This window comes from Condylura cristata, unplaced genomic scaffold (assembly GCF_000260355.1).
Source record: "Condylura cristata isolate star-nosed mole 26May11 unplaced genomic scaffold, ConCri1.0 scaffold00029, whole genome shotgun sequence".
In the NCBI taxonomy this organism is placed as follows: Eukaryota; Metazoa; Chordata; class Mammalia; order Eulipotyphla; family Talpidae; genus Condylura; species Condylura cristata.
The window spans coordinates 10,082,740-10,101,553 of record NW_004567130.1 but is presented as its reverse complement, the minus strand read 5'-3'; the positions used below and the strand labels follow the sequence as shown (position 1 = coordinate 10,101,553).

The 18,814-nt window shown below is 49.6% G+C and overlaps 1 protein-coding gene across 3 annotated transcripts in view; it reads right to left on the bottom strand.

Annotated features, from left to right (window-relative positions):
- LIMK2 (LIM domain kinase 2) overlaps nucleotides 1-18,814 on the bottom strand; it is a 55,962-nt gene that overhangs the window by 8,614 nt on the left and 28,534 nt on the right. For 2 of the 3 annotated variants that reach the window (XM_004690920.2, XM_012731135.1), the window contains 9 exons: nucleotides 9,247-9,382; nucleotides 8,514-8,623; nucleotides 7,753-7,941; nucleotides 6,415-6,520; nucleotides 5,858-6,054; nucleotides 4,113-4,299; nucleotides 3,221-3,307; nucleotides 2,338-2,469; nucleotides 2,041-2,097 (listed from right to left, as the gene is read on the bottom strand). In XM_004690920.2, coding sequence (XP_004690977.1) covers nucleotides 2,041-2,097; nucleotides 2,338-2,469; nucleotides 3,221-3,307; nucleotides 4,113-4,299; nucleotides 5,858-6,054; nucleotides 6,415-6,520; nucleotides 7,753-7,941; nucleotides 8,514-8,623; nucleotides 9,247-9,382 — 1,201 coding nt within the window. Of the gene's footprint in view, nucleotides 1-2,040; nucleotides 2,098-2,337; nucleotides 2,470-3,220; nucleotides 3,308-4,112; nucleotides 4,300-5,857; nucleotides 6,055-6,414; nucleotides 6,521-7,752; nucleotides 7,942-8,513; nucleotides 8,624-9,246; nucleotides 9,383-17,732; nucleotides 18,145-18,814 lie in introns of those variants that run through there. The other variant, XM_004690921.2, reaches the window with a different exon arrangement.

The following is an 18,814-nucleotide window of genomic DNA, read 5'->3' as shown; positions in this document are numbered from 1 at the left end:
TGTGGTTCCAGGACAGTGATGGCATAGGTATCCCATCTTTCAACTTGACACTTTTCCATGGGTCGCGGCCAGCAGGTGCTTTAGTCTTGTGGTGGGCTTTTGGGCCTTGCTTTGGGCCAAGCAAGGGGATGGGTCACTTCAGGTGTTTGATTTAGAAATTATATTCTTTGTGTTCCGTATTAAAGTCCCTTTTCAATAAAGTTTTATATGTTTTGTCTTGATGCGGCAGATGGCAGAACCGATTTGGAGCAGGCAGGTATGGGGGTTTGGGGGTGTCCTTCTCTCCCTGCCCTGTAACAGATAATGAGGCAGATAATGAGGCAATAGGCAGCTTCTCCCCAGACTCTAGACTTAGGAACCAGTTTCCTGTCCAGGAGGATCCTGAGATGTTCTGTCAGTTCATTCTTCTCAATGGGTATCTATTCTAGCTCTTCCTGAACCCATTTTCTGCCTGTCACGCCCCCCCCCCCCCAATCTGTTGACTGACTACATTCTTCTTCAAGCCACCCCAGGTCCTCCGCTCCCTATCTACCCCCATGCCCTCCCTTGTCAACCAGTCTGTCCATTCTGGCGTCATGCTGCCTTCCAGTCTCCTGGTTTCACGGCCACGCCTCAATTCAGAAACCTGAAATGCTTCATTAGTCTTTTACCTATGTCTTCTTGCTGAGTTCTTCCAACTCTACCCTAAACTACAAATCACACCAGATTCAGCTTCACAAAGGCACAACTCTGGTCGTGAACATTGCTTGCTTAAAAATCTTTTATATTGGCCCTCCTTGGTGGCGCAGCAGGGTAAAGCACAGCACTAAGAAGCTAAAGCCACTTCCGCATGAGTTCGATCCCCGCCTGCCCCGGAGGTGACCACATGGTGTGGCAGACCTCTCCTGACCCGCCCGCTGCTCCCCTCAGCAGTGTGCTTCGTTGATCTGCCTGTTCTGCTCCCCACTCTGTCTCTGGGGAATCCTCTCACCCTCTACATCTCTGGCCTGTACCCCAGTTCTGTATGAATAAATAAATAATTAAAAAAAAAACTTTTATATCTTGGGCCTCCCTGGTGGCACAAATTATCAGCAGCCGCTACAGCACGAGTTTGACCCCGGCCAGGGAGCTACCACGTGGTGCAGCAGACCTCCTCTTCCCCCTTTCCCCTGCTGCTCCCCTCGGCAGTATATTTCTGTCAATCTGCCTGCTCACTCCCCACACTGTCTCCGGTGAATCCTCATACCCACACCCGCACCTCTGGCCTCCACCCCCTATTATATGCATAAATAATAATCTTTAAAAAAAAATCTTTTATATCTTTGATTTTCCCAAATCCAGATTCCCATCTTGAAATACAGGGTCCTTGCCCCCAGACTAAAACTGTTTTTAGGGACCCCACATGAAGAGCAGTGATTGAAATTGCAGGCTTAAAGGCAGACTCACTAGTCCAAGGCCCTAGCTCTGCTCCAGCCTCACCTCCTCATGGAAACCAGAGTTGCTGTGAGGAATAAACACACACATGCATGTCAGTCCCTCAGGTTAGGGCATGGCACACAGAAAGCACTCGGGAATCACCACTGCCTACTGCTGTGACTAGTGTCTTCTTTCCCAGGTAAAATAGATTATTCCTTCTCTCCTTCCAGGTCTTTGCTGCTGTTCTCTCAACCCTGGAACTTCTGAGGACCAATGCTGACCCATCATTCAGGGCTCATTTCCCACTTCTCTGACTTCCCGGGTGGTAAGGTTCCCCGGTGGCTCAAGAGCTCTCAGCGATGGGATATCTCTGAGGTAGCCAGATGTGGTCACCTTGTGCCAGCTGCTTCTTCAGCTTTCTTTGTCCATGCCCTACTTGCCCTGTAAGAGGTGCAATTCTCTGAGAGGAGGACTACAAACAGGATGAGCTGGGGGCACTTTCACGGGCACAGAGAGCTCAATAAATAGCTGGTGAATGGCTCAGCTCAAAGCTGCCCAGTGTGAATGTGTCTTCCAGTGCCTGCCACAATTCCCACACCTCTCCTGACACCCCCCTCTGCTGGCAGGGTTGTTGATAGGACTCACCATTCCAGAAGCGATGCCTTTTGCAAACCTGACCTTCTGCTGCCAGGGAAACGGATCCTGCAGGATGAAGGAATGCTCATCAGATATTTGTTGAGCCCCATATCACCTGTGGTCTTGCCCCCTGGGTCCACATGGTTTGCTGGCCACCTCTCCCAGCATGCTTATGCCTAGTTCCACCCAGCATGACCCTTGGCAGTCAAAGCAGTGAGCCCATCTGGCTTTTGTGGTTCCAGGACAGTGATGGCATAGGTATCCCACCTTTCAACTCAGGCTTCTGGAAACTGGAGATGTGCTTACCACACTGCGCAGGAAGTCTTTTAGTGTGCCCCCCTCAATGTACTCTGTCAGTAGGTTAAGCTTCTTGTCTTTGTACAGCACACCAATGAACTTGAGCACATTGGGGTGGTCCAGGCTTCGCATCACCTTCACCTGAGGGTAGAGAGCCAAGGAGAGAAGTGGTTACTTTTCACTGTGTCTTCCTTACCTCTTCCCTTCAGAGAATCAACTTGACATAGGTTACCTCCATCTCCTACATTAGGTGACATGGCAAGGGCACTAATATCAAGGTGAGAGGGAGGAAGACCGCCACATGGAGGAAGATGGCCTCTCAGGCCTCATGCGTGGGCTCCCGCCTTCCTAGAAGTTACATGGGGTTGGGGTGCTGGAACAGGAGGGCCCAAGAGTGAAACCGAAGCATGGGGTGTGTGTGTTTGTGGGCGGGGGGTGTTGGGGGGGGGCAGGGAAGCACCACCAGGTGTATCTAACTGAAATAATGGAGCACCTTGGGAGGCAGTGAAATCTGTGGAAATGCTCAAGGGGTATCAAGTTCTCTGGGAGGCCCCGTTCCAGGCTCCATTAAGAGGGTATTCAGAAGGTGATTACAGCAGCCAGTAGCATTAAAATGGTCTGTTTTTATGACTACCACCCCCCAAATCTATTAGCTCCTCTGAACCATATTGCATTTGTTGTTTCCCTTATGCTTATCTCATGCTGTTTTACGTGTACACGAATAAGTGGTATGCAGTAATTTAGGGGACATGGACAGTCCCTTAGTGCTTTTTCTACTCAGCCTTGAAAGACAGTGATTTCAAACTGTTTCCTCTTGAAACCACTGTTAAGTAAGGTTTTCCCTCTTCTTACAATGACATCAGACTCCTAGCCCCCACTGCCTGCTTCTTACCTCAGTCAAAAAGGTCTTCTGTGTCTCTTCGTCACATCGAATTAACTCCTTCATGACCATAACTTTGCCTGTGGCTTTGTGTGTCACCTAAAGAGAGGGCAACTAGTATGAGTGCAGAAGCCAGAGGCAGTTCTGGAAGATGTTTGTGAAAATCTATACCATCAGCCACTCCATCCCTTGGAGCGCTGCCTGAACCAGATTAGACTGGCAGAATTCAGTGTGGAGGACATGTAGCACAGGGTAGCAGGAGCGCAGAGGGAAAGCACAGCCTCCTCCCCGGAACTGGGCATGCACAGAGAGAGGCGAAAATCCAGAAAAGGGGAGTGGAGAAGGTAGAAGGGGCCAGTGCTAAGCCGAGCAGGGGCGGTGGCCATCCGGCACAGAAGCCACTTCAGTGGGTGAACAAAGAAGGGTCAGTGCCACAGACATGCACCAGGGTGCTGGATGGGGTGGGGGTGAGCTCTCCAGCCCCACTGCCCCCTGCCCCGCAAGCTAAGACATGGCTTACCTGACCCCCCCTCCCAGCTCTCAGCAGAGGAGGAGAGAAAGAGACAGTTAGACCCCCAAGAGTATTCATCGGGGAGGCAGGGCCACTCCCCCATAGGTTCTCTGCAGCATACCCTGCACTGAGATTTCTGGGTACCTTAAAACACCCACTGAGTGGAGGTGGGAGGCACCCACAAAGACACAGCTCACCCCAATACAGGCCCCCAAAGCTCATTTTAGCAGCAAAGCTGCCCTTAGGTGGCCTGGGAGGTGGGGAGCAATCCCTGCACCTGCAGCCAGGAGGAAGCCCTGGTGTCCCACAGGAGTGAGGTCACGTGATATGAACTACCTGAAAGGTGAGTGAGTGCTGGGGGCAGAGAACAGGGCGGCCACGGCCGGTGCTCACCTTGATGGCCTGCCCAAAGAAGCCCTTCCCCAGGACCTCTCCATGGATCAGGTCACATGGCCGAAAGATCTGCTGTGAGTAGCTGCTGGAACAGCGGAGGGATTCCGAGCGACTGATGTCACGGCTGAGCAGCAGTGGCTCCTTGGGGGAACTCGGGCCAGGGGACTTGGAGATACTGTTACTGCGCCTGATGATGGGAAAAGAAGGGAACAGTGGTAGGGTCGTCAGAGATCTGCCAGGAAAGCAGGAACCTCGGGGACATTTCAATGCCTGTAATGCAGCTGCTTTACTGGAGGGCGGCAGGCTACTACAGCAGATAGATGTGCCATTTTGGGCCTGTGGACATCAGTAGTTTATTTAAGCATAATGGACAAAGTAAAAATGGGGAATCTAAGTGCCTCCTACCTGGAACAACTGACTAGATTCTATTAGTTTATAATGGTCAATATAGTACAGCGCTGTGGATGGTCATCTACCACCTTCCATGTCTGCTTGAGTCAAGGTAACAACTGGGTTGTAATGACAGTGCAGCACCATCCAAAAAATGACAAATGGGATTCAGATAGGTTCCACAATTTTTACCTGTCATATTTCCGGAATTTAAAAATAATAAGCGTGTGTGACTTTGATAGTATTAAAGCCAGCATGGGTATATTTCTAAAGCAGTCAGTAATAGTACTGGTTGGTTGATGACTGCTACTGTGACTAAGGAAGGGACAAGGAGGCTAAATTCTCAGTACGGGGCCTCCTTGGCAGCTGGGGTTAGTCTCAGCGCTACCAAGCTATTGCCAGCCACTGCAGCAATAGCTTTCTAATCAGCCTCACAACCCCTTCTAGGCTTGTGTTCCTGACCTTCCCACCCGGCTGGCTTGTGGTGGCGGCCAGGAGGGCAGCCAGGAGTGATGGAAGCAGTCTGAGGTGGAGGGGGGCTCTCTGTTTCCGTCAGATGCCAGTGGAGAGGGCCCCGCCTGATTCCCTGTTTGATCAGAAAGGTGGGAAAAGAACCCGATTCTTAGCAACACTAACAACACCTCACATTTACTAAGGGCTGACCCTATGTCAGTCACTAGTTTGCATCCTTTTCATGTAGAATTTTTAAATAATTGGTGAGAAAGCCACTTCTATCTTGCAATACCACTGCATGGATATACAAAGAGCGGCTCAGAAAGATTAAGTGCCCAGTGAAGGGAGGGCGCCCAACTCCACGGATGGTATGGACATGTCTGCCCCTAAGATCCAGTGTTTTGGACTCCTGTCCTTTAAGTGTCCTTGCTCGACACCTGCAGCAGGGTCACTGCTTCCTCCTATGAATTTGGACAGCTATGATGTTTCAGTTATTGAACCCTCAAATCTGAAACAGCTGTATTAGTCTCTCGCTTTATGCCTGTCAGCGTCCTTGTATACACTGACTATCTGTGCCCTACTCCAACCTTTGAGCCCCTACACAGGACATGCTGCCCTTCAGGGTCCAGCATCTGTTTCCTGTCTAGCTTAGGAGTTCAGTGGACAGAGCTCGATCCTCTGGTTTCTAAGGAAACCTGGCAGCCAGCTGTGTCAGATCATGCCCAGGCCCTGGCTATGAAACGTGATTCCATGGGAGGCGGGTGGGGTGGCTGGGTCAGCACAATCCTCATACCCAGTCCCTGGCCAGATGGTTCCCTTCCTGACTGCTGGCCTCAGAAAGTCAGCTCTGCCTCATCTGAAGGACAGACACGGGGCAGAACAGAGCCAGTGGGAGGTGGCACCTTAGCGAGCGTCTCCTCAGCGTCCCTTCCAGATTCTCCTTGGTGTCCAGGGTGCTGAGAGTGTGGGAGTGTCCAGCATTCTGCATGTGGGGAGAGAGGCGAGCGCCCAGCCGCAACTGGTCCAGATGTTGAGAGACAGGGTCGTGTTCGATCAAGACCTGCAGCGTCTGGCTTGTCTGGCTAATTGCATCCTCTACCTGTGGTCAAGAGCAGTGTCAGGATGACTCCCACAGGCTGCTCTATCTAGCCACCCACTGTCAGCCCAGATGACTGAAGGACAGGTTGGACAGTGCTCAACTTGACTAATGGTGGCCTCCAACTGCCAGTAGCCCCCTGGTACCCTCTGTCTGGCATCTTAACAGCGCTTCCGTGTGTCAGGCCATGCTGCCTAGGGAACATGTCCAGGCTGACACAGGTCAATGTGGATCACAGGTTCAGTGGTAAGACAAAAACAAACAAACAAAAAAGCCCCAAACTAGGCTGATGTGGGGAGAGGTAAAAAGCATAGCTCCCTATCTCCCACAGCATCTATTCCATGTCCCACCCCCTTAAGATACCTCCTCCACTCGGAGTGTGCGGACAGGTGTCCCATTGATCTCCAAGATGCGGTCTCCAGGGTGGATGGCATTCCGGTTGTTGGGACTGATGTGCATCCGGTTGACCCTGGGCCGGAGGAGAGGAGTGGTAAGGTAAAGGCATCTAAATGTGTCTTCATTTTGCTTTTTCAGGGTAGGCTATCCTGGCCCCAAGGCCCTCAAGGTCCCCAAAAGCCCAGGCCAATTACTGGGAAAGGTAATCATCTTCCCAGCATGCACCACCTCAGCAAAGAGCAGCAGCATTCACCCAGTGCAGATAAACATCACCGTCTCCCCATCTGGAGTTCCCCATCAGCTCCCCAATCCTCACCATCTTGGAGAACTCTGCTTTCTCTCCATCAACATACTCACCAATGCTTCTCACCTGGATCTTCCAATAGCATGTTAACTGGGCTCGCTCAGTACTAGGCTTGCCCCATTCCCATCAAACTTCCACACCCGTGATCCTTCTGCAATGCTAAACTGATGGCTTTTATTGTTTAAACGCCTCAATTGACCTGCTGGGTCTTCATAATCAGGCCCTCTGTGACTCGGCTTAGCCTTCTTTCTGGCTACTCTCAACCTACAATGACTACAATCTACACCAGACAAAACCACAGATTTCCATGGCCCTGCCCTGAACACAGCTCCCTCCCCTCTTCATGTAATGAGGTTTTAGAACAGCTCTCACTTCCTTCCTGAGCTCCCCAGCCCTAGTAACTCACTCACACCACATGCATCCCATCCCCAGCACTATTTAAGGCTTGGAGGCCAGAGGTGCTCCAGTACTGGTACTATTTCATTACTGGCAATTATTACAAGGACATAGATTCGTTCCCTATCCAGGCCCACTTGACCTGGACACCGAAGATGGAGTATTAATTTATTTTCAGTCATGGACTCTATTTTCTCCTTGATTCAGTCAGCCAACAAAATAATAATCAACGAACACCCGTTTTGTGCAGTCTTCCAGGTTGCAGGCATGCAGCACTGTGTAAGATTACGTTCCAGAAGGAACTAGTAGAGTGGACAGGTGGTAAACTAGCACATACAGTCACGTCAGACAATTTCAAAGAGCAAACATGATCTGAAACTTGACTCGTGCAAGCTGAGAGACTCTAGTGTACAGTATCAGGTGGGAAAGAGCCTTGGCAGAGAGCGCCGTCGGTGCCAAGGTCCCAGGGTGAGACAGCACAGCGAGTGCCGGGAGGCAGAGCGGAGGTGAGGACGCGGGGCTCCGCGTCAGGTGTGGGGTCCAGCGTCCATGGGGCACATCCGTGAATGTGCTCAAGAATCCCCGGCTCCACGGGAAATACTCACTCCTTTACTTGCACAGTGGTGGCATAATTGGAGCAAGCACTCTCCACAGACACGGAGAAGCCTCGCCTGCCCTCGGTGGTGGCTGGCATTGAGATGAGTGTGACGGAGTAGGGCAGCTGGTCCTGAACAGATTCCGTGGAGAGTCTCTCAAACATGGGTGCCAGCACCACCTCGTTGTGGCACTTCCCACTGGTGAGGGAAACACAAAGGGCACTAAGGTCCTGGAGCTCCATCAGGAAGCCCCCAACAGCCCCTGCGCCATGTGGTCTCACACACAGTACTGACAGTCCCACTACTACTGTCGCTGCCATGAATGCAGCTGGTCCCTCAGAATGAAGAGCCTGGGTTCTGTGAGGGAGGGGTGAGACTATGGGTGAGATGGTCTGGGTTCTCTTCACTCTGCCTTTGACTCAAAGTAAGAATCTTGCCTATCCTCCTCCCCCCACTTTGGGATTTGGCCTGACTTCTGGACTGAGTGAGTTGTAACGGGCTTTTGTCTTTGATGTTCTGGGATCCTTCTCCAAGAACACCTTTCTCTCCCTCTGCGAAGACGGAAGAGTGAAGCATTATTCTCACGGCAGGTAAAGACAAAAGGCATAAATAATCATCTTACATACAGATTACAGAGTTGATAAGAACACTGATATGACAGGAATCCAATGCTCTGATAATTCCGTCACCTTTCTGCCATATGGCCACCTGTCCCTCCCTCTCTCCCTCCCACTTTTACAGGGAGGATGGACACAGGGCCACCATCTTACCAGTAGAGGGTGGCGTGCTGCACCAGGGCATATGCATCCCCATCCTCGATGATCACCTTGCAGCTCATGCAGGCAAAGCATTCTGGGTGGTATTTGAACTCTCCAGCCACCTGTGAGCACGGTGGGGAAAATATAGACAAAGGAAGGGAGTTGCTTTTGTTCCTGGAATGAGGCAGGGGTAGGTGAATGATCTCCAGTCAAGTATCTATAGATCTTAGTTGTAATCTGCCTTTTCCATCCCTGTCCTAGAATTCCAATTTCCATAGGAATTGTTGAACTACTCTTGTCTCTGTTATTTCTGAGGCTGCCAAAAATTGTTTTGGTCTTAGTCACGACAAGAAATCTCCAGAAGTAACCATCCCCAATAGAAAGACTCACAGTTCCTCCAACACGGGGTTAGCAAAACTCTTTGTCTAGAGGAGGCAGGTGGAAGCTACTGGGAGCTCTCTCTTCCAGTCTATTCCAAGGTCTCCCTTTTTGATGTCCTGAACACAACTCCACGTATCACCCTGTTAGGTTCTTTTTTAAGGTCCTCATCCTATTGTATTGTGTCTCCTCCCTGCCTATCCACCCACTCCACCACTGTTGAGGGAAGACTTTTACCTGGCACTTACTAGGTAGTAACAAACATACCTGGATGATGGGAGGACCAGAAGATGAATGGCCCAGGGGAATGGAAGGGCTTGTCAATGAACTCTGAACAAGATGGGTAGAGACAGAGGAACTCACTCACCATGACGGGCCCTGTCATCAGCAGAGAACATCCATGACAGAACTCCCCAAATTTCACCCAATAGTCCTTGTGGCAGTAGAGCTTCCCATCCCTTTCATAGTACCAGTTGGTGAGAGGTTCCTGGCATTCTGAACACCTGCAAGGTAAGAGAAGAACAGAAACTCTCCTGGATCCTTGGAAGCAGACTACATGTGCTGCCCCTGTCTCCTGGGTTTAACAACAAAAATGGAGAGACTACTTTCCATTTCCCCAGGATGGGGGAAAGTTAGCTTACTGCTCTCTCCCTAAAAGGAAGCCAGTTCAGAGTGAACAAGAATGCAGAAACCAGCTCTGTATTGCCTGACTCGGCAGGCCAGTGTTTCTTAACCTCTTTGGGTCTTAAAATCCTTGGAGTATCTGATAAGAGGCAAGAAGCCTCTCCCAGAAAATTGAACATACAAGGAAAATGTGCATGTGATTCAGGTATGAGGTATTGTGTGACACGGAGTGAAAGCCTGTTCATGGCCCCAGCTAAGAACCTCTGGTTTAGAGATATCTTTTTTTTTTTTAAAGATTTATTTATTTATGCATATAGAACTGGGGAACAGGCCAGAGGTGTGGGTAGTGAGAGGATTCACCAGAGACAGAATGGGGGAGCAGAACAGGCTGACTGACGAAGTACACTGCTGAGGGGAGCAGTGGGCGGGTCAGAAGAGGTCTGCTGTGTCATGTGGATCACCTCCGGGTGGGGATCAAACTCATAAAGAAGTGGCTTTAGCTTCTTTGTGCTATGCTTTAACCTGCTGCGCCACTGGGGAAGGCATGAGATATATCTTTTGTTTTTTAAAAAATATTTTATTTATTTTATTTTATTTATATAAGAACTGGGGTGTAGGCCAGGTGAGGTGAGAGGATTCACCAGAGATGGAGCAGGGAGTAGAACAGGCAGATCAACTGAAATACACTGCTGAGGGGAGCAGTGGATGAGGCGGAAGAGGTCTGCTGTGCCATGTGGGTCAGCTCCCTGGTTGGGTATTGAAATCAGGCCCCAGTGGCTGGTGACAGCTTTACAGTGCTAAGACTTAGACCCTGTGCCACCAGGGAGGCCCTAGAGAGATATACCTTGATGAGCCAAATTTCAAATGCCTCCACAATCCAAAACCCACACATCACCAACAGCATTACCAATATAACATTCTTGCTAAAAATGTTAAGATATAAAGAAACAATCAGGCCAATCCAGAATACAGGACCTCCTACAAATTAATGGTCTAGACTCTTCTAAAAAGTTATTATGGGGGAAATAAGGGTATAGAGATTTTTAAAAAATCGAAGGACAAAGCAATCAAATGCAACACCTAAACCTTGGATCAGTTGGACTGAAAAAGAAAATAGTCGTGAGTGACATTTTTGGAAAAAAGCGAGGAAATCTGAATTTGGCTTATATATTATATTGTAAGTTACTGTCAATTTTCCTAGAGGCAATAACAATACTTTGGTTATATGGAAGAATTCTTAGAAACACATTAAAGCAAAAGCAAACATTATCTGCTCATTACTTTTAAATGGTTTAGCAAAAATAAATGCATTGTGTGTATGTGTGTGTGCACACAACATAAGCAGACACGGTTAAGCAAACTGTGATAAAAGTGATTGTTCAGCTAACAAATGCTTAATTTAGTGAAGGGTACACATGGGTATTCTTTGATTTTTCAAAACAAAACACTAGGGGGATAAAACCAAACTCCATACAAGATGTACATATAGGATTTACAGCTGCTTTCTCCCCTAGTCACCTGGTGATAAAGCCCTACCACTCAGGTCAGGTATGTTGTCACTGTGAGCACAGACAAGCTCACCATTTCCCGGCTTCCTAGTACCCAGAGCTAAGAGCTCCCTGGCCTACGCTTCCTTTCTTTGCAGTTAACAGACTCGCTGTTCTTGTCAATGCCTCATACCATCCATGCTGGCCTCATTCTTGCTTCTGAGAGGCAAGGTATAGCTGTCTTCTGGTTTAATCCTGACCCAACCACTTACTAGTGATGTCATCTTGGGCAAGTGACTTTTCTTCTCCAACCCAATAAAATGGACTATTGTGAATATGAAGTAAAATTTTTTAAAGTATAGGTTATATAAAAGCCCTAGTACGAGAGGAACTCAGTAACTATTAAAGATGACGACGATGATGGTGGCTTACATTATGACTACTTACTGTCACTAGTAGGATAGCTTTGGAAGACTTCTCAGAAGTTCTTCCTCACTGATAAAATGTAGCTAACTGCACCCTACAATAAAGACCCACTGTGAAGACTAATGTATGAGAAAAGCCTTAAGCAGACTGTGAGTGCAAGACAAGCATTACTGCAGTCACTTGCTGGGCCCTGCAGAGAGGCACTCCCAGCCTACCTTTCAAGAGCTTGTAATGAATCAGGGAAAAGAAAATCTAAACAACAAAAAACCCAAACAAAGCTTAATTCACAAAGCGAGTTGAGTGGACACAAAGGATCCTACAACTTTTGAGCACTGCATGAGGTAGAGGAAGGAGAGGCCAAAGCAGGGTCAGAAAGTCCCTTAGTGCTCGACAAATACTGATGGCTTCTTCTCTGAGCCATCCCCACCCTCTAACACTTCCTACTTGTCCTGTGAATGTTAAGCTGGGCGTGGAGTGGTGTGAAGAATATGGATAGGGCATGCTTAGAACAGCACAGCGAGAACCTTAAGTTATAGGAGCTGGAGGGGAACCCTGTCCTGGGTACACAGCTCAAAGTCCTCTAGTCCTCTTAATGTAAAAAGGACTCTGAACTGGGGGGAAAGCAGTGATCCGGGTTCAAGTTCTTGGGAGTCACAAGCCCTAGAAGCAGCCCCTTTCCTTCTTCGGGTTGTTTCCCCCGCTGTAAAAGGAAGGTTTGGCTACACCCTAGGTCCCTTCAATTCTACGCAGATCTATGTTTCTTCTCAGCACTGCCCACCGCCATTACGACATAGGTGGCCCTGTGAGGGCTGCTTCTTTTCTCACTTGCGAAGTGGCAACACCTTATTTTCAGGGTGGCAGTGAGGATGACATGCAGCTCTGCTCGCCTGTAAGGTGCCCAGCAGAGGGCCCACACTAGGAGCAAGGGCCTTCTTCTTGCCTCCTGGATACATGTCTTCTTCCTTTGTTAGACTGGTAAGCTCCCTGAGGACAGTAAAGCGTCCCACTCACTCTTGGTAGACTTAGTACCTAGAAAAGAACCTGGCAGAGAAGTTCTTAGCAAATGTTTCCAAACCAAAAATTGTGGGAGAGGCAACAACCAGTGGTCGGGTGGGAGCACAAGAATTGTGTGGCTCACGGCCACCAGATCCTGCCCTTCTATCTACACGGGAGAAAAGCTGGTGGAGATGTATTTGCACCCAAGGCAGGCCTGGGCCCTGTTACACCCTTGCAATGGTATGTGCGCCGCAGGGCATGGGAGCACCAGAACACGTCCTCCTTTCCATTGCCAATATCCTGCTTTTGTTTGCTGCAAGTAGCCTTGACCAAACCCAGGAGAGGGGGCAGGGAAAGAAACGAGTGCAGGCATGCAGGAGAAAAGTCACACAGGCTTGCTGGGAAGAACACCTGGCTGGAGAGCGACATAGTACCAGTGCCAGTGTCAAGTGAAACCTTTGGGGGGGCACAGCTACATTGCTGACTGACACTGGCCGGCAGGTGTCTCTGACTAACAAGGAGGTGGACAGTTGGTGGGAGGGCTGGCTGTGGGTTCCCAAGGTATTTTGTCACAGAATGCAACTGGTCCCTGGGCCGCTGGCGAAGCTGTCATTAGGAGTCCTAGGTTAGATATGATCAACAGCTACCGTTACCATACCTGAATGCCAAACATATTTCTATCGCTCTGGGAGGTGCCTTGCTTATATTATCACTAATATTGACCACAACCTTGCAAGGCACAGGATTATTTCAGTTTTTGCAGGCCAGGAAAAGCAGACAGTCACTCCTGTAAAGCCCCCTAATACATAGAGAACCTACACGTTCTCATTTCCGCCATTTCCACTGCCACTCACCATCGAGTGGTGCGGCACATCTGCTAAGCTGAGCCTCTGGACACTCCTCTGTGAAAACACAGAGGCCGGGGCCCGAGGACTCAAGGTGCCTCGAGTGTTAACTCCACGGGGCTTCTCCTTCAGCCAAAGCACCGAGTGTTAAACAATTCTCCTCCGCCACTGAGTGCATAATGTTCTGCTCTCCAGCAGCCTCTGCCCTTTTAAAAAAAAGAATACAGAGAGCACCCCAGAAATGTAAGGCACTCCTCAAAAATATCCCACACCTCAGGTTGTCAGAGACTAAGCCCATAATATGTTCTTCCTAAAACCAAAGCTTTTTTCCAGTTTTAATTTTTGAGAGCTTCAAGTGAAAGTAAAGATCTACCCTGGCTGCTCCCCAATTGCCAAGGGTTTCTGGCCCGTATGAGATGTAGTCCTGAGCACAGGGCTGAAACATCAGTCACCACTCTCTGCTGAGTAGCCAGATTAGCCAGAAATGAAACCCTCTGACTAGGGGAGGGCATCAGGAGATCCACGGACACCATGCCTGAGGATGATCTCTGAATTCAACTCCTCTTCTAAAGCATGACAGAGGGCCTTGAACGGAACAGCAATGGGCTTCAGATTCCTACTGGATGGATCTTCAATGAGCAGCTCAGATTCATGCAGAGATCTTTTGAATCATCAGGCAACACCGAGATTAAAAATAAAATTATTTATACATAAAGCCTGTTGAGATTCTCACAAACAATTCTTTTAAGACCTGGGCCCGCATTACTTCGTTGTCATTGATTATCCGCTCTCTTAAAACCAGTTACTTCAAGACTCTGAGCTTCGGTTTCCTAATTGGAAACATGGGTGATGATAAAACAAATCTCATGGGATTATGAGAATTAAGTTATGCACAAATACCTAGCAAGATGCCTGGCTCAGCAGATGCCCAGAAGTGTTTCTTTCCCTCCATTTCCTCTTTAATTTGGGGAACACTAAGGATGAAAATAGACCCCCTCTCATGCCTAAGCAATATGAACCTGCCACTTGTCCCAGAACCAGATCTCTGTAGTGAATGTCTTAAAATAAATTATCTATTCAACTAGAAAAATAAATTCTAATCAATTCCTATCAACTAGGAAAAAGTTACTGTACATTAAGGATGTGCAAGCACAAACAGGCAAGGTGTTGTGCTGGGAGAAGTCAAGTTAAGATGACATGTAGGCCCAGCTCTCACTTACATCCAAATTCTTCAGGTCAAATGTTTACAGGTAAAATTTCAACCGTATGTGGTAAGAGAACCAGTAACTATTACAAGTGGCCTATTAAAGAACAAGCCCTCCCCTGTCCTGGTAAAGGCCTGGCTTGATGTTCATCCTTAATCTCCCAAATGAGCAGTCAGCCAGGGAGAAACTTCTGCAGTCTCTTGTCTCTGAGCTCTGCCTGGGCTGAACAGAAGAATGAACAGGTCTCTTTGCCACAGCCTGACAGTGTCAGGACCGCAAATGCCAATTCTCTCCCCGGACCCAGAGACAGATGAAGTAGGGGCTACCCTCTACAACCAAAGAATCCTTTATTATTCCTCCTTCCCGCAGAACTCTGTAGGTTGAAACAGGCTGTCAATTCAGTTGTAATTACAGAACATGTTGTTATCCTGTTTTTAAAAATTAACCCGACACATAATGAATCTCTGATGACCAGAGTGTGTTGACTCTGTTTCAACCAAAAGTCAGGAAGCTGGTAGCTCTAGTAATCTGTGCAGTACACAGCAGTTAAAGGTAGCACCTCCATTATTTGGAAAAAAATATCAAAGAGCTATGTGTCTCCAAGAAGCTACATTAGTTGCTAAGTAGGGACCCATCCACCTGATCAAAGTCCTCATCTCTCAGCTAAGGAGGAGTCCCAGAGGATATGAAGCAGCTGCCAATGTTACTCCTAAGCAGGGCAGGGTTAAGAATAATTTTTCCCTTTAGACAAGAATTGCTTGAGAATACAAAGATGCACTTGTTTTCAAGAGACAGTGTGGAAACCAAACCCATAAATCAGTGTTGGACATTAAGGAAAATTCTACACAATGAAAAATAACTTAAAGCTATTAGACAAAAGTCACTCCTTAATTTACTTCCAATCTGAGGTGTTAACTTCCTTGGGAGCAAAGCTCATGCTAGTGTTGGCAGGGGAAGACATTCACTGTGCTGAGCAAGGCCTGTCAGGCCAGGGTGGATAGGGCACAGAAATTACATTCATTCCTTCTTTCCTCCCTCCTGCGCTGTCACGCCTGATCATGTCCCCATGGAATCTGGTTGCGTCACTTTCCTTGCAATGACAGCTCCAGAACTCCGGTGGACTTCATGCTCCCCCAGAGGTCTAGGGTCAAAGACTGAATTTGTTTCACATAATCTGGCAAGTGTTGTGTTCAGGAGCCCAGAGTCTGGCCTCTAGAGGAGAAAACTGAGGTCAGAGGAGACCCAGAGAGCGGAGAGGCAGCTAGTCGAAGAGACCTTGAGGACACCCTGCAATGAAGGGTTTTCTGACCAGGAAGTATAGTGGACACTGATCAGAATGCTATCTGGAAGAACGAAGGGTGGGGGGGGTAGGGGGGGGTGTTGGGTGGTCCCTCCAGTGGGGCAGAGCTGTGTGTGCTGGCTATCTCTCCAGCAGTGACTTCAGGAATGTGGTATCCCACTTTGGGGGGTGGGGAGGGGAGAGGTCTAGAGTCAGTCAGTACCCTCTAACTCCAGCTGGGCAAACAAAGCAGGTGGAGAGGGGTGATCAGGTTCCCCTGAGGGGTTGGGGCAGAACAAGACATGAGACAAGCTGAGCCTGAGCGGCTTTTGGTGGCTTGGCCCAGGTTGGGAACTCATTACCTGCTCCAGCTCCTGGGAAGCTGTGTCCTGTTCCCAAAGATTAAAAGGGGCATGACATTCCTGGCTCCTAAGGGAACAGCCCCCACCCCACCTCACCACCCAAACTGCTGGTCAGGATTAAGAGTAAAAGGGATTAATGAGGCCCTGGCCTAAACTAGTGGCTACTTCAAACACTTTGGCATCTTGATCCCACATGGTAAAACCTGCCTCCTAAACTTATCATGATCATTTCCCACTGCTCTTCAGGTAAGAATCTCGGCCAAGCCCTCTTTGATATGCCAGGCAAAGTAGGAGGGCTTTTTTCTGCTTTCTCTGCTGGGAGAGGAAAGAAAAACCACGAGAACACCTCTGGGGGAGGTGCAGGCAAAGGTGGGTACAGTCTCAAGTGGGATGAGAGAAACCTCAGGAAGACAGAAAAGACCCATCAGAGGAGGGAGGCCGGAATGCTAACTTTGTTGAAACTGGTGGCCTCATCTGTAAAATGGACACAGAATATCTTCGGGCCACTGAGAGACCAAAAAACAAAGTGTGTAGCAGTGGTCAGCACTGAAGCAGGGCCTCTCAGGTCCCACACAGCTCCCTCAAATCCAAACACTTCTCATAACCTCACCAGGGTCCAGTAATTCTGTGAAACCACATGATGTTCTGCCTTTCTGCCCAGGGCATGGCCATCTGACCAGTATCCCAGCAGCGAGGTCTGGGCATGGGGCTGACTTGGGGAAGCCAGAAGTGTACCAGGACCACTGGTGAGGGGGAGGCAACCTTGGAACAACAGGCTGCTCCCAGGGAAAGAAAACAAGCCCCACCCCAGCCAGGAATGGCTCCATTCAGGAGGGACCCTGAGGGCCAGAAACACCCCCCCCCCCAACCTCAGGGGAGTTTCTGTTGGAGACGGGGTGGGGCAGAGAGCTAAGAAAGGGAGGTCAGAGGTAGAAAGTTTCCACACCTCCCACAGAGAAGACCCACAGAGGTGCTCAGATCTGGGTGTGATGCCTGGCCCAGTAACTCAGGCCCAAGCCCATTGCTCCAGTTTCAGCAGTACTGGCCAAGGCCTTTACCTAGCAACTGTATTCACCTGGGAACTCAGAAGCCTGTAAAGGTCAGAGGCAACTGTGGCTACCATTAAAAGAACAGACATTTATAGAGCGCCTACTATGCACCAGGCTGCCCACACCCAGGCCTTGCCAGCTTCCATGCTGCTTGGCAAAACCTGCCCATCCTGCTTGTTGGGACAAATTCCTGGGCAGGCAGCATGGCCTGCAGGTAAGACACATGAGAGCTGACAAACAGCACCCTATCTATTTGTGCTGTTCTCCCCCCACCCCCTCCCGGAAGCTGTTAACACCAGAGCTGGCCAGTCAGTAGCATCTTTTGGAGGCTTTTCCAGGTGTGTCTGGGAAGAAAGTTCCCCAAGATCTTCCTTTTGGGAATATCCCTGCCTCCCCATTCCCAAAACACAGTAGGGAGCCCTGAGCAGGCCTGTTCAGCTTGGAAATAGCCTCTGGCTTCTGCCTGACAGAACCAATGGTGAAAGGACAAATGAAATCTGAGAAGCAGATTCAGGGAGGCCTCTGCCTCCCCTCAGGACCAGAAGAGGCGATAGGGAGAGGAACTCGGAGCCCAACTCACCGAAAGGGGTCTTTGGAGGTGAAGTAAGCCGGGATGGACAAGTAACTTCCCATCTTCTTCCCACACCAGATAAACAAGTTCAGCTGCAAACCTGTGTGGGAGTGCCTCAGGCTGCCTGCACTCGACCACCATGACAGGCCCGGGCTCTCGGCACTTCTGCGGCGGCCGGCCGGTTGCTGGGCGCTCACCTCTCCCTTCGGAGCAGCCTGAGAAACATGAGGACTCCAGGCCACTTGCCTCCTGGCAGCTTCCCACGGGAGTTCATGGCTGGGGCGGCCTTCTCCCCAGTTCTCGGAAGCTCAGGCAGCCCCTTGCGTCTCCAGGAGAACCACCTCTCTGTGGAGGCTACACACACACAGGCAAGAATTCTTGGGTAGGGGCTGGGGACTGGCGAAGTAGAGCGGCTGTCAACTTAGCCTTCTTCTCCAGTCCCACCCCTGAAGAGGGAGGGAGAAGGAAGAGGAGGGGCTCCGGTGGAACCGAGGTGTATGGTTGGATTAGCTCTTAGGAAACAGACCTTGCAGGCAAGGGGTGGAGCTGGGCTGAAGGCTGCAGGCAGGCGCCATAGACAATAAGCAGGACAGGCTGAGCGTCCGTCCCGGAGCTCAGGGAAACACAGGAAAAAGAGACAGTGAGACCATCTGCCCCTGAGTGTCCCCAGCCTGAGTTGCTGCCAAAAGACAGACAGAAGTGAAGAAAAGCGCAGGATACTAGCTCCAGACCAAGCCACGCCCCAGAAGGGGGGGGGACTCTGGCAGAAGAGGCAGGTCCTGCTCTGCTCCGGGCTGGTATCTACTAAGTCCTGGCACTTGCATCCCCATTCATCCCTTCCCTCTGCTTGGCCTGGGGTCAGCCCCACGAGCCAGCCAATGAGGGCTGCTGTTCCACTTCTGGGAAGAGCTACACTGGAGAATAAAGAGACAAACCCAAAGTGTTACCTGCCACCTGCCATTTCTCCATGTAGGCAGCACTGTATACTCACTGTGAGATGAAAATTATTTCACTTTATAAATGAGGAAAGTGAGGTACAGTGATACTAGGTATCCAAGGCCAAAAACACTCGTCAGTGGCAGGACTGTGAT